We start from the raw sequence: 13,898 nt of genomic DNA on the forward strand, positions 1-13,898 counted from the left end.
GTGTCAAAATTTCAATCCAGATTTTACTCCAGTTCACTAGAGGGCGACATACCAAACCTCAGAGGCGCCGAAGTCAAAGGTTACAGGCAAGATGGCGGCGAGCAAACGTGTTCTTTATGTTGGTAAGAAAACAAAGATTATTAATTTAACTAACAAACGTTTTTCTCGCACAGTTGGCTAGTTTAATTCTCTAGCTACGTACATTTTTTAATCGACGCGGTGCACGTTTTCAGTTGTATTCGGGAAAGCAGCAATTCATGAAATATGAGCAGGAGTTAAGCGCTCAGTCCGTTTAAAGTGAAATATTGCACTAAGTAAAAAAATTAATATTATTTTCTAGGTGGTCTTGCAGAGGAAGTGGATGAGAAGGTCCTACACGCTGCGTTTATTCCCTTCGGTGACATTACAGATATTCAGATCCCGTTAGATTATGAGACAGGTAACAAACACACTCAAGTTACATTTACTTTAAAACTTTAACATGTGAACGTACAACAGATTTTTTACCACCACTTTAACATCCTTTCTGATAACGTTTGCCAACAGAGAAACACCGAGGCTTTGCTTTTATCGAGTTCGAGCTGGCAGAGGTGAATATCTTATAAATACCTTGAATTAAGTCGAAATAATGCAAAATGTGTATAATTAAAGTCACATCAACTTTAATGTTTTTTCTCTCATTATTTTTGATTCACTTATTCAAACAGTGTTGCTACTTTACACAACCTTTTACAGGACTGTTGTTTCTCTGCAGTATCTCTGCAGAAGCTTCAGTATCAATGTGTCACTTTCCTAAAGTTCTGTCTTTTTCCCCTCCAGGATTCAGCAGCTGCTATTGATAACATGGTGAGTTCATCGCTGAATTCTGTGGATGTATAAAGTTCAGTGCTATCAGAATGTGCAGAATGGAGGTTTTTATGCATTTGGCAATGTGTCATTCCAGAATGAATCTGAGCTGTTTGGCAGAACAATCAGGGTAAACATCGCCAAACCCATGAGAATTAAAGAGGGCTCCTCCCGACCAGGTGATGGAAAATTGATTTTATATGCTTCCATTTTAAATCTCTGGTTTGTTTTCCTGTTTAATGTCCTGATACGCACTCACTGCCAACTTCTTATTTGTTCTTTCTAAATGCATGCTGATTCCACCCCGTACCTACAGCTGAGTTTATATGAATATATAGACAAAACTAAAGCTAAAAGGTCTTGATGTAAACAAAAACATCAGATAATAGTAATGTGGGTTTCTTTACACAAGCTCTCCAATGCAGCACAAAATTTTAAAATATCTTTAATCTCTAAAGATTAAAAAAATCTTTAAATAGTAGTTTTCTTTCAAGTTTGAATTATAAACCCCCCGACACCACCCCCCCACCCACACACATGAAAAACTTCAGTGTCACTTTGACCAATCTACAATTTTTTTGCAGGATCAGGATTGGTATGCAAAATATTAAAAGCATCAGAAAATGCACTTCTGCAAATGCTTTGGCGTAATATTACAAAATATTTATATCTAAAATATACAAATTTGTTTAACAATTCAAGCCAGACCAAAATCACATTTGAAACAAAAGTTTTAGGTCACATTTCACGTTATTAACAAACCATTAACCAACACTACTAGCTTAATAAACTGCTAATTAGTTGTTTATTAATAGTTAGTAAGATAGAAGTTGGGTTTATGTTTTGGGTAGGATGCAGAATAAGCTCATACTTAATAACTGCTAATAAACAGTTAATTTCTTAATAATATGCTGGTCATAAGCCAGTAAATAAAAACATGAATTTTGACCTAAACTAAAGCATTACCCAAAAGTTTTAGCGGCTCCACTTGGGTGCGTAACAATATTATTGACCGAATAGAGAAAATGGTATGTTGCAAGCCAGTGGTAATTTGATGGTGTCTACCAGCTTTTACAGACGGGAATCTATAGTTGCCTGTTTTGAAATTGTGATGCAAACTCTTTTGGCCTGATTTTGTTTGAAATGGGATTACATTTCATTCCCAGTTGATTATTCAATTTAGCTTAAAGTATATCTGGGCCTTTATTCTCACTGTTTATTCTGTTAATGCATTTACTTGCATGGACATTAAAAATGTTGATTACCTTGTTGTTCTGCCTACAGTGTGGTCTGATGATGACTGGCTGAAGAAGTTCTCAGGGAAGAAAGCAGAGGAGAGTGAAGAGGCCGAGTCAGCTGCAGAATCAGCAAGTACAGAGACGCAGGAGGTCAGAAAGTTGCAGTATTGTTTTTTTGGATGGTATATAAAATAATAGTAATACTCTAACATTTTCAATTTGATGTCACTGTTTATATGCTCTGTTTTAAATTCTATAAAACTCACAGTTTTATCATTAATACTCTCTGATTGGTATTTTATGTTCCTGAACAGGGAGAACCTCCAGCAAAAAAAGGCAGAACCAATCCTCAAGTCTATATGGATATCAAAATTGGCAACAAACCTGCAGGCCGACTGCGCTTCCTTCTGCGAGCTGATGTTGTTCCTATGACTGCAGGTCAGACAAATTAAACCATCTTCTGCATTTGTTTAAAGTCAGCATAAAATAAAAATTCACCTCATTTTTTTTAACATGTATATATTCATAGTGAATCTATTATAGTAAAAAAAAGTGGTCTATGGTGATTCATATAATGCAATTCTGTTTAGAAATGCAATGCTTTGAGAGAAAACTAAAAAACAAATAAAAATTGAATATATGACTACATATATGAATATTAAAAAACTAAAGTTAAAAAAATTGTGTAAATTGTGATGTATCATCTGGAGCCATGGGCATGACATCTAGATTTCCTGTATAATAAAAATATAAATAATAATATTATATCTAATTACTTTTTAACTGATCATTTATGAATCATTAAGGACCACACTTTAGGCTAAAAATCTGTCATCTGGGATGGCCAAAATTAGAGATGCGACTGATTTTACTATTAATTGTGCTTTAATTTGCTACAGTTAATTAATCGTAAAGGCTTCTCCACACCGTGTTTCCACATAGAACAAAACTGCTGCTACTAAAATTTATGCCAACTGTGTCTGAAGTTTCGAGCTTGTACACCGAAACTAATACCCATGCACACTGAATTAACTATGGCTGAGCTGAGGCTATTAACTAAGGGCCGTTCACATATTGCATCTTTTGCGTGCGCAAGTTCGTTATTTCCAATGGAGACAAGAACTGGCCCGATCAGCTTCATGCTTTATATGGAATATACAGATTTCTACTCCAAAGAGAAAAAACAAAACAAAATGAAAAATACCAAACAATTTTGCAATATAGTTGATCAAAAGTGCCTTTTAGACAGAGGTTCAGCAGCCGTTGACTACATTTGTTCTCTTTAAAAGGCAAATATTTAGCTAATATGAATCTTAGATTTACATTAGACAAATACTATTTTTTTATATTCTTTTTATTTATTCTTATTTGGTTATTTATTCATTGTTCTGTCATTTATTTTCAGTGTAATATTATGAATTTGTTTAAATGTTAAAAAAAACTTTTCACTTATTTTCAAGCCAAAAGAGAAATAGACTATTGTTTGTTGTTTATTATTCTGTTGTGCCGTATTAATTGGTAACTAAGCAGCAATAAATAGCCCTTTAAAAATAAAAGTTATGCGATTTTTCTAAACTAGTAGTGTTTTGAAATCAATTAATGTATAATAATCGTGATAACCATGAAATCGTGATTATTCCTCAGACTATAATTGTACAACCAAAATCTATAATCGTTGCATCCCTAGCCAGAAGTGGAGAATAACAGCATTATCACTTTGAATTCAGTCCTTTACCTCTTCTAATCCCATCAACAATGTAAAAACCTATTGGCTTGATTTGTTTGTTCTCCTTCAGAAAATTTCCGTTGTTTGTGCACACATGAGAAAGGCTTTGGATTCAAGGGTAGCAGCTTTCACAGAGTCATCCCTCAGTTTATGTGCCAGGGTGGAGATTTCACCAACCACAATGGCACCGGGGGGAAATCCATATATGGACGCAAGTTTGAAGACGAGAACTTTGTCCTGAAGCACACCCATGCAGGTGAGTTTTAAAAGAGCTGTTATGATTATATTATTGGTGATATTGTCACCTGAAATCTGGTCTTTGACTGTGTGCTCATAGGTCAGCTGTCGATGGCTAATTCTGGTCCCAATACTAATGGATCACAGTTCTTCATCACTGTTGATAAGACAGACTGGCTGGATGGCAAACATGTGGTGTTTGGAGAGCTCACAGAGGGCATGGATGTGCTCAGGGCCATGGAGGTGCGTTTCTGACTGAGGGAGAATAGATTTGTAATCAATGATGGCAAAAGCTGGTGGTTGGAAGGATTTTTAAATGTTTTGTAAGAAGTCTCTAATGCTTACCAAGACAACATGTTGTTATTAAACTCATTTAAAATGCATTTATTTTTGTGATTAAAAAAGCCAGTCTTTAGTGCCATGAGATCATTCAGAGACCATTCTAATATGCGGATTTGCTGCTTAATAAACATTTTTAATTAGCTTTGCTGCTTAATATTTTGTAGGAACTGATGAATTTGGAATTTAAAGTCAAAAGAGCAGCATTTATTTGACATTCATTTATTTAGAAAATATCTTTTGTATAATTATAAATATCTTTTATTGCCAATTCTTTTGTTGAAACCTTTTTGAAAGTTTTAATTGCCTTTCAGGGAATTCTTACTTACTCCAGAACTTTGAACTGTTTTCTGACTATATGGCTTGCATTTAATATATTCCAATTACATTTTGGCCTGTTTCTAATTGCTTTGTATTTGTGCTGTTTTCTCAGGCTCAGGGAACAAAAGATGGCAAACCCAAACAGAAGGTCATCATCTCCAACTGTGGAGAGTATGTTTGAGATCAGCATTGTGTGTGTGTGTGTGTGTGTGTGTGTGTGTGTGTGTGTGTGTGTGTGTGTGTGTGTGTGTGTGTCTCGGAGAGAATGTAAAGAAAAGCTGTTGACATGTTATTTGTTGTCATTTGTAAATATCCAAATAAATCATTTTTATACATATCTTTGTTTATATATATTTGTGCTAAATGGTTGCTTATGTTATACATTTGTAATGTCAAGACTTTTGTGCATTTTTCTTTTAACAAAACAGTTGTTGAATGGGACTGTTGATTTTAGTAATATATGAGCAATTCCAACGTTATAGATGTGACTTTTGCAGTAAAAACTCAAAACATAAATTCACAGAGAAAGTATATGCTAACATTATATTTAAACACCTGTTTCTATTTTCCAAAACAACTGAGCACAGAGTTATGGGATCAGAAAAATATCAATCTGTAAACATGTTTTTATATTTTAAATGAGGAAAATAAGCATGTGTTATGATTGTGACCAAAAAACTCAACTTACAACTTGCATTGTAGAAATTCTGTGAATTAAAATGCACAACCCAAAAGAAACAATGCTTATCAAAATGATAAGAATTGGCTCTCTATAGAAAAAAGATTGATTTGATTTTGACATTTTTGCATATACGAACAAAATGCTTCGTTATGGATGTGACGTGGAATTAGCACTTGTGTGACTTTTGGTAAATCAATTAATCAATCAGTTCAGTTGTTTAAATACAACGAGAGAGACATGTTTTATATATGTTTACAGTACTGTAAAATACAAGCCTACACAAAAAAAACAGAAAGGGTTTCTCTATTTTGGTAACTTTTTTTTAAGGGCAAGATTAACATTTGCTTGGAATTGCTCATATCAATAATTTTAGTAATATAACATTTAATTAATCAATCAATAATTAAACATACATTTGTTGGATTTAAGTTGAGCATCAACATTAAGTGAATCAAAATCGAATGGTTGTTAAATAATTTTAGGACATCTTTGATTAAATGTTTTGATTCACGTCAAATGTTGACTCCTGTAGCTCTCATGGTAAGAACTTTTACAGCTGAATGCAGATTTGGAAGCTTTACTTAAAGGTGCCATAGAATGCTTAGTTTAAATTGTTCTCTGATATTTACAAGGTATGCGTTTTAAAAATGCAAAATATCTCTAGAGAGGTTTTACAAGCCCATTTAGAACCATATAAATTGTCATTTTTACCTTATTTGGAAGCGTTGTGAATATTAAAAAGCTCAGCTCTCATAGTTTGATGCACTCTGATATGCAAGTGAAAGATAATTATACACAAGTTATCAAAATATTAACAAATTGTCAATTGACAATCCTTAAAGTGGAAATGTTTGACATTGGGAGTGAGTTAACCTGTTCATAACTGTTCCAGAGTTGTGATGCAGATACAATATGGGATGAAGTATACACAACTATAGTGCTTCGAGTTGTAAATTAAAACATTTTACATGTGTGCCTCGTTCCTAATGTAACGTTACAGGTGTAGCCTAATCCATAGACAGCCTCATACACGTGTCTCAAACACGGTCAATTTCACAATACACACTTTAACCTAACAAAGGATAAAATTAAACAGACCTGCCTCTTCGGGGTGGCGCTGAATAAAGTCCCAATACGTCTTTCCCGAATTTAGCTTTATGACTACACGCTGTAACAAACCCAACACAAGATGCTGCAGGTGATTTATCCAACCGTCCTGTTTTCAGAATAAGAGTCCTATTAACATAGGTGGGAAATATCAACTGTGTGAAACTTTATAACAATAAAATATAGCATTTTATTATAATAACTAACGCTCCTGGGTGCACGCATATTGATATTAAAGATACTGCGAGTATTTGTTTGGATTGACCTGTTTTTCACCGGCAATTTACTCTCATGGGATTCACACATGAGATAACGGCATATCTAAAGTCTGAAGTAATTATTCAGTAAAGGTATCAAGTTTTCCATTCTATGGAACCTTCTGTATAATGCATTACCGATTCATCCTCTAGATGGCAGCATTGCTCCAGGAAACCTTCTGCAGTCACGTCACACCCAACAGAGCAGATAGAGATAAAAAAGCAAAAGCAGAGCAATTTTATCAAGATGATTAGATCTTTCCACAAGTATGCTTGTTGTTTTTATGTGAGTATAGTGGATGAGGTTAAGGACCAGAGCTTCTAACAGGTTGCATGTTTGTTCAGCCTACATAAGGGATTAACCTTCTTTCAGTTTACCTGCATGATGCACTTGGGTAAGTCACTTGAAAGCTCTCCAAGTGAAACAGATGAATTGTATGTTCTGCTTTCTCAGATTCCTTTTTTGCTCAAAAAATAAAAACATAAACTGACAGATAAAATGATGAACGAGGAAAACAATAAGATCTTTTATTGTAAACACATAAACGTTAGTTTAACATTAAATAAAATTCTAGATCTAATGAAAGCCACCAAGCCATTTGTTTTAAAGCACATGAGCTTTATGCCCATCAGCAACCAGCAAACAAACACCAACCACTCATATAAGACTGCCTGCCCTGCATCCCAATCAGCTGAATGTCTGAAGAGTTTTTCCGTTATCAGACTTCAACATTAAAACTATGTCTAAACTAAAACAAAATGTTCCCATTAAAAAATGAAAGGGAACCAACCATAGCAAATTGAAGGGGATGTACGGGACGGTGTTGCCTGTGTCCAGCTTTGTTAAAAGTGATTAAAGCACAATGGGTTGATTGAAACATATTAAGTCAGCAAAATATTCACATTCAAGTTCATAATCATTCCAACATTCATGCTCATAATCAAATTCTCTAAAGTTTAATTCAACAGAATTACGCTAAAGAAACTATCAAATCCACAACCATTATTCACTTCCCACCTTCCAGAAATGTCTTGGGGAATACTGAAGTAATTATATCTCAGTCAAATCTGAATATCACAGGGCGTCTACACACAATGCAACATCCAAGTTACACAATGATGCCTCGTTACATGCTATTGACACAATAGGAATGTTTTAAATAGTAGTGTCTGCCTTACTTTGATGGGTTTAGCTGAAATTCATAATGCGGATCAAAAAGACAGCAAAAATATTTCTATCTGCAGATAATACAAATTTGATGACCATAAAATAGATGTTTCTCAGGGATAGTTTACCCCAAAATAAAACAATTTACCACTCGCCACTCGCTATTTCAGTGGTACTGAATCAATTTGAGTTTATTTCTTCTGTTGAACAAAAAAGAAGATGTTTTGAGGAATGTTGCAAATCGGTCACCACTGACTGACATAGTAGGAAAAACAAATACTATGGAAGTCAATGGCTGCCGGTTTACATCATTCTTCAAAATATCTTCTTTTGTGTTCAATATAAGACACAAACTGGTTTGTGATGAATTAATGGTGAGTACATGATAGAATTTTCATTTTTTGAGAGCTATGCCTTTTACTGTAGACCACAGCATGTTAAATTCTAAATCATGGATGATTCATAAATATTGCGTATAATGTATTGCTTATGAGAATGTAATTTAACATGAGAATGTTTGTGAAATCTTTTATCTTTGGCAATGATTGAAATATTAAGAGCAGACACTGTTTTTGCCTTCTGGACTCTTCCTTATAAAAGTGCAAAATCTGTAAAGAAGCACTGATTCAATTTGATACCTTTGTGGTCCAGTAATATCAGAGTAGCAGCAGTTACTGAAGTGCTTTGTGCTCTTAATGTTTCCCTAATGTTACTCCAATGTTAGTAAAGGTTATGGCTTCTTTAGCTGCTTAAAGACACTTGATTACTGACTCCAGCAATATGAAAGTTCTAGGATTGAGAGCTTTTTTATGCAGTTCAAAAATGCATTTAATATCTACTTCAAAATCTATTTGCATAGAATCTGTTGCTAGGAAACAGGTTCGCTATTACATCATGTGCTTCAGTTGTTCATTTGTGCTCTTCATTGCCATTTCAAGGCTAATGCACTTGGCACCGAAAGACGTTGACCAATGACAGCAAATTTTTGCATCAAATCACACAAAAAAAAAAGTTAACACTTATGCTAGATGTTTCTAATGCAGCGTCTATGGGCAGGACAATAAATTGGACATTGTTCTCTCTTTTTCTCTTCAACTTCACTCTTTTTCGTGAAAGTCATGAAAATATTATCATGTTTTTCTTTTCTTATTTGAGCAAATTGGAACCAACACTGCTGAGAAACCCAGATATATGTTGTATGTCTGTTGGAGTTGGTTAGTATTCATGTTCAGCCAGGGGCGGACTTAGTGATTTTGGGGACCCTAAGCAATTCCAGGTTTTGAAACATTGTCTTTCTCTATAGATATTTTCTTTCTCTGTTGATTAGGTTTTTTGTAAATAAACTGCATGTTAAAAGTTATTTAAATAAACAAATATAAAAAGTATATAAAATATTTAAAAGTATATTTTACATATTTTAATATTTAAATGAACCTTCATCTTCTTAATGTAAAATTAAATGCAATAAACTCACAAATAAAAACAAGTTTACAAACTATGTACAGTAAATCTGCCAGTTATGGGATTAGATTTTAATATTTATTAATAAAAACATTTAAACAAATTTAATTCACAATCAATCAAACTGATCTTGTCACCATTTTTCATATAAATTAAATAATTGCCGTTTGTGAATCGGCGGCCATTTCACTGGAAATTTTATTTGAACAGGCCCTCGATCTCTTAACAAGCTCACAGCGCTCATCTGATCTGACAGGTGTTTTGGCCAGAAAGCAGGATCGCTGGGGTAGCTGCGTTTCATTGTTTGTCTTTATTTCTAATTTTTTCCCCCCTTAAATTTTCTCAAAACTCTCACTCTCTCTACCTCAGCTCTACTCTGATGACTGATAGACTGGCAATGTCTGAAGCACTCACACCTCGTGCATGTGCAGTACAAAAGGAACTGTCCACTAATCATGGGCGCCCCCTGTTTTGAAAAGAAGTAATAACGTTAAAAATCTTTACGGGACCAATTTTACAACCTATGTATAAACGAGCTATATGATTAATATAGGCTTCTTGGCATTGGGCGGGGTCCCCTAATTCCTTAGCTCACCTTACCACACTTATTGGTGCAACTGAACCTCTTTAGTCATAGTTTGTGGAGTTGTGACTAACACCATTGGTCAACGTCTATCAGTTCAGTGTCTACCCTGAATAGAGGCTTCAGTCTTGTTTTTGCTAATTCCAGAGGCAAAATTCAACCTAAATTACTATTTGATACAAAGTGCACAAAACAAATGAAAGAAGTGACAGATGATCCATAAATGTACAACTTTTTTTCATCTGCCAAAGATGGATAGTGAAGCTGTGATTTTAAGGCGCCGAACATTTGTTTTTCTTACCATGCAAAGAAACACATTCCAGTTTCAAGCACTATGTGCTGGCTCCTTGAACTTCTCTGGAGATAATGTTTAATCTATAAATATTGACCAGGCATTCTCTTTCACCATGTCACCGAAGGGTCACACGAGGGATAAAATATCCCGCTCATGCAATTCTTCCACCTCTGTCCGGCAAGCTGAGAATGAATGGGAATAATATCCCTTTGGCCTCCACAGGTGCTTTCAGATTCTCATCTTTGAATCGACCTCCATCGTCTTCAACAACAAACTGAAGAGTCTGAGATTTATTCACACAGAAGATGCAGTTATCTATAACGGCACATCGAAATGGCAGAGTGCAGCCCTGCTGCTGCGAGGCACAATCATGCCACATCTTCACAATGGTGTTGTATTTAAAGACGCTGATGCCCTGCTCTCGATTGACATCGAATCGGTAAATGAAGCTCTTGAGAGCCACCATATCTGTGGATTTTTTCCTGCTGTTGTTATATGGACACTCCTGCCATTCGTCCCTCTTAGGGTCATATTTCAGCAACCGATAGAACAGAGACCCTCCCGAGACATACAGCTCGCCGTTACATGTAGTGGCTTCATGAGCCACAGCAAACGCTCCTTTAGGTAAAGGGGCCACCGCTGTCCAGCGGTCCATTCGAGGGTCGTACTTCTCCACTGTAAAAAGACATTCACCGCCAATGGCGTACAGGATCCCATCCATGGAGACAAGCTTGAGTTGTGATCGGGCTTGGTTCATGGGTCTAACTTCACTCCAGCGGTCTGTGACAGGATTGTAGCAGTAAACTTTGTCTGAGACTTTGCTTTTCTCCCCAGTCCCCCTGATCCCACCGGCCACAAACAAGTAGTTGTACATGGTGCAGATCCCACAGCCCTTGGTGTTGATGTCATCAGGCATGACGGTCAACGTGTGCCAGTCCTTACTGCTCTTGTTGTAGTAGTAGATCATGTGATTGTCCTCAAAAGAGGTGATGGAGAGGGGACTCTGGGGACGGCTGCTGTTTCTGCTGGGTGGTCGACTTCCTACACGCTCAAACACGTCATTAATTTCTGCCACCATCAGACACTTGCGGCTTTCCATTCGTTTCCGCAGGATGACGTCTCTCTCTGAACCTGTGAGGCGTCCATAGACAGCTGGATCTTTCAGAACCTGCAGAAAGTTGTCACTCATGAATCGATAGGCGGTTTCTTTCAGTTCATTTAATCGTTGCTTTTTAGCAATTGTTAGGATTTCATAGCAGTTCTCAGATGTGATCTGTGTGGAAATGGTATCAATGGCAGCCTGCACTGCACAGGGCATCTGCAGTATCTTCGCCCCTGTAATGACATCCACGATATTGTCTTTGCTCACATTCATCTGCGAAGAGTAAACATAATCTACAAGCACTGATAAGGTCTTGTAGCTCATTCCTTTTACTTTGAGGATGTCTCGAGAAAGCCTGGCCTTAAAATAATCACTCTTCTCAGCTAATACTGATTTGTGTGCTTGTATTTTCTGTCCGCCCACCTCTATGACTAAATTTGGCTCCTCTTTTGCAGAGAGAGCTTCTCTTACTGCAGATCCACTTTGCTTTAGCCCTTCCATACAGGTCTGTCCAAATGACGTTCCGTAGCTGGTCTGATTGGCTCCTTCAGAGGAACTTAAAAAGCTTCCTAAGGTTTTCTGAAGTGACCTCGTTTCCTGGGTGCCAGAATAGGAATGATTTCTGTTCTCTGATGTGGAAGAGACATTTTTAATGTCGAACTGACTCCGAACAACCTCATCGTCTCTCAGGACATTGGACAGTTTGTCAGTTTCCTCCTTATTCTCTGGTCTGAAGCATAGAGAGGGTGCCAAACTGCAAGCAGCATTTGTTCCGTTTGTGTCTTCTCTAATGTTCCCTTGACTTAAAGCTTCACCAGTATTTCTCAAACTGAGGTCCAGATTTTGTGCTCTAGTTGAATCCAGAGTCTGAATGTGCTCTTGAAATCCACTGTCACTAGAGACAGCATCTTGTGCATATTCTGCACTTGTTACAGTACCATAGTGTCCCAAACTTCTATTGTCAGTCAGTTCTCCTGATTCGGACTTATCCCATGTTCCCTGGAGACCCTGCAGTATTTCCAAGCTGGGGACGCCTGTTTTCCCAATAGCTGAGACATTGTTGTTGTTCCCTTCAGGAGGGTTGTGTGGTTCTGGAGAGTCTGGGTTTGCGGCGTGAAATATAACATCCGCTTGTACGGTGAACATGCTTCTGTCGTGCAGAGTGTTGTTCATCCTTCTGTATTTTATTCAATTCACCCTATGTCATTTAGTGCTTTTAGAGCAATAACAATTTGTCAGAAGTCGTTTCTTTTTTGCAACTGTCGAGCTAAATTAATCCCACAGGGATGACTGGCAGATCCTAATTATCGTGGTAATGATCTTTCAAAGACAGCATTGCAAGGACAAATTTGCTGTCCTTTCTGTCTGTGTACATTTCATCCGCATTAACAAGAAAAGCTTTCCTAAATCAAGGGAAGATCCTGTTTGCTCCGTTCTGAATTCAAACCCTAAAAGAAAAGAAGACATTGTTATTTATTCACATGTCCTGAAATTGTACTCTACAAACAAACTACCTTGTACTACAAAGGATTAAAAGTAAACTGCACATTCTAACATACTTAGTGGTGCTTATTTTGAATATTTTTTATTTATTTAGATAAGGAAAATAATCTGTTCGCTGCAATGACAGTAATATATAGTATCATGAGTATGACATAATGTGTTGCTGTTTAAATGCCCTCACAATCAACACATTAAAGACACGATAATGCGCATGCGCACTACTGCCAAACCTACTGACAGATTTAAGGATTAAATCTTAAAGACGAAAACCACAGGGATTCTTTCGTTGTATCTGTAAACGTTCTGACATTGTCATTAAGTGACATTTTAAAAAACACTGATAAATGTAAAAATTAAGTGATAAACATTATTGATAACGACGAGGACAAGAAAAAGACCATTTTAGATCAGAAACGTTCGTCTCTGAAATAATAACATTGAATAAACCGTAAATTAATCAATAAATATCAGTACTTACACATTAAATTGCATAATTTCTTTCAGCAGTTCCTTGCACAAAGCGCTCTTATGCAAGTCAACGATTGTAGATTAAAATACACGGCGCTGCAGGGAGTCTGTGAGACTGTCTTGAGGTTATCCAAATGTAGACCACTTAAATCACGTACATACTACATATCCCATGCTGTAATAGAAGGGCAGTTCAGCGAGAACTTCTCTTCCTCCTCCTCATTCTTGTCCAACTGTATGCATCTGAAAGCCTCGACTGGAGAATCCTCGTCCACTAAATATCATTATCTCAGTGGAGCTGATGAAGCCAAATATATTCCACAAAGGCGACCTCGTCTCTGATCGACGCCGCCTCTTCGCCCTCGGTGTGCTTTGCAGTATTTTGTATCTTATTGTAAGCTGAGGTGAGGCATTGATCTAAACCACACCCCCGTGTGTGTTGTTCACCCTCTCCCCCTCTCTCTCTCTCTCTGTCTGTCCACACATCAGCTGCTGTGTGTGCTGATTAAATGCGCGGTGAGCGCGCGACGTTCCTGCACACCCGACGAGCGCGCGGCCAAATGAA

General features: G+C 36.7%; 2 protein-coding genes across 2 annotated transcripts; one reads left to right on the top strand and one right to left on the bottom strand.

Moving 5' to 3' along the window:
- Window positions 1-40: 40 nt before the first annotated feature.
- On the top strand, window positions 41-5,044 carry ppie (peptidylprolyl isomerase E (cyclophilin E)). Its single transcript, XM_056477574.1, has 10 exons — window positions 41-122; window positions 341-439; window positions 547-590; window positions 820-846; window positions 944-1,025; window positions 2,131-2,234; window positions 2,399-2,522; window positions 3,881-4,066; window positions 4,148-4,290; window positions 4,820-5,044. The coding sequence occupies exons 1-10, from the start codon at window positions 92-94 to the stop codon at window positions 4,886-4,888; spliced, it is 909 nt and encodes a 302-aa protein (XP_056333549.1). The 5' UTR covers window positions 41-91; the 3' UTR covers window positions 4,889-5,044.
- Window positions 5,045-7,258: 2,214 nt separating this feature from the next.
- LOC130244458 (kelch repeat and BTB domain-containing protein 11) lies at window positions 7,259-13,898 on the bottom strand. The gene is made up of 2 exons (XM_056476905.1): window positions 13,344-13,898; window positions 7,259-12,810 (listed from the first exon to the last, which is right to left on the bottom strand). The coding sequence occupies exon 2, from the start codon at window positions 12,533-12,535 to the stop codon at window positions 10,412-10,414; it is 2,124 nt and encodes a 707-aa protein (XP_056332880.1). The 5' UTR covers window positions 12,536-12,810; window positions 13,344-13,898; the 3' UTR covers window positions 7,259-10,411.

This window comes from Danio aesculapii, chromosome 17 (genome assembly GCF_903798145.1).
Source record: "Danio aesculapii chromosome 17, fDanAes4.1, whole genome shotgun sequence".
Lineage (NCBI taxonomy): Eukaryota > Metazoa > Chordata > Actinopteri > Cypriniformes > Danionidae > Danio > Danio aesculapii.

Excerpts from the sequence above, each read along its gene's own strand:
- ppie (XM_056477574.1), top strand. The coding sequence starts at position 92 with ATGGCGGCGAGCAAACGTGTTCTTTATGTTG. Across the intron at positions 123-340 it reads CAAACGTGTTCTTTATGTTG|GTGGTCTTGCAGAGGAAGTG; the intron begins GTAAGAAAACAA and ends ATTATTTTCTAG. Across the intron at positions 2,235-2,398 it reads CAAGTACAGAGACGCAGGAG|GGAGAACCTCCAGCAAAAAA; the intron begins GTCAGAAAGTTG and ends GTTCCTGAACAG.
- LOC130244458 (XM_056476905.1), bottom strand. The coding sequence starts at position 12,535 with ATGAACAACACTCTGCACGACAGAAGCATGTTCACCGTACAAGCGGAT.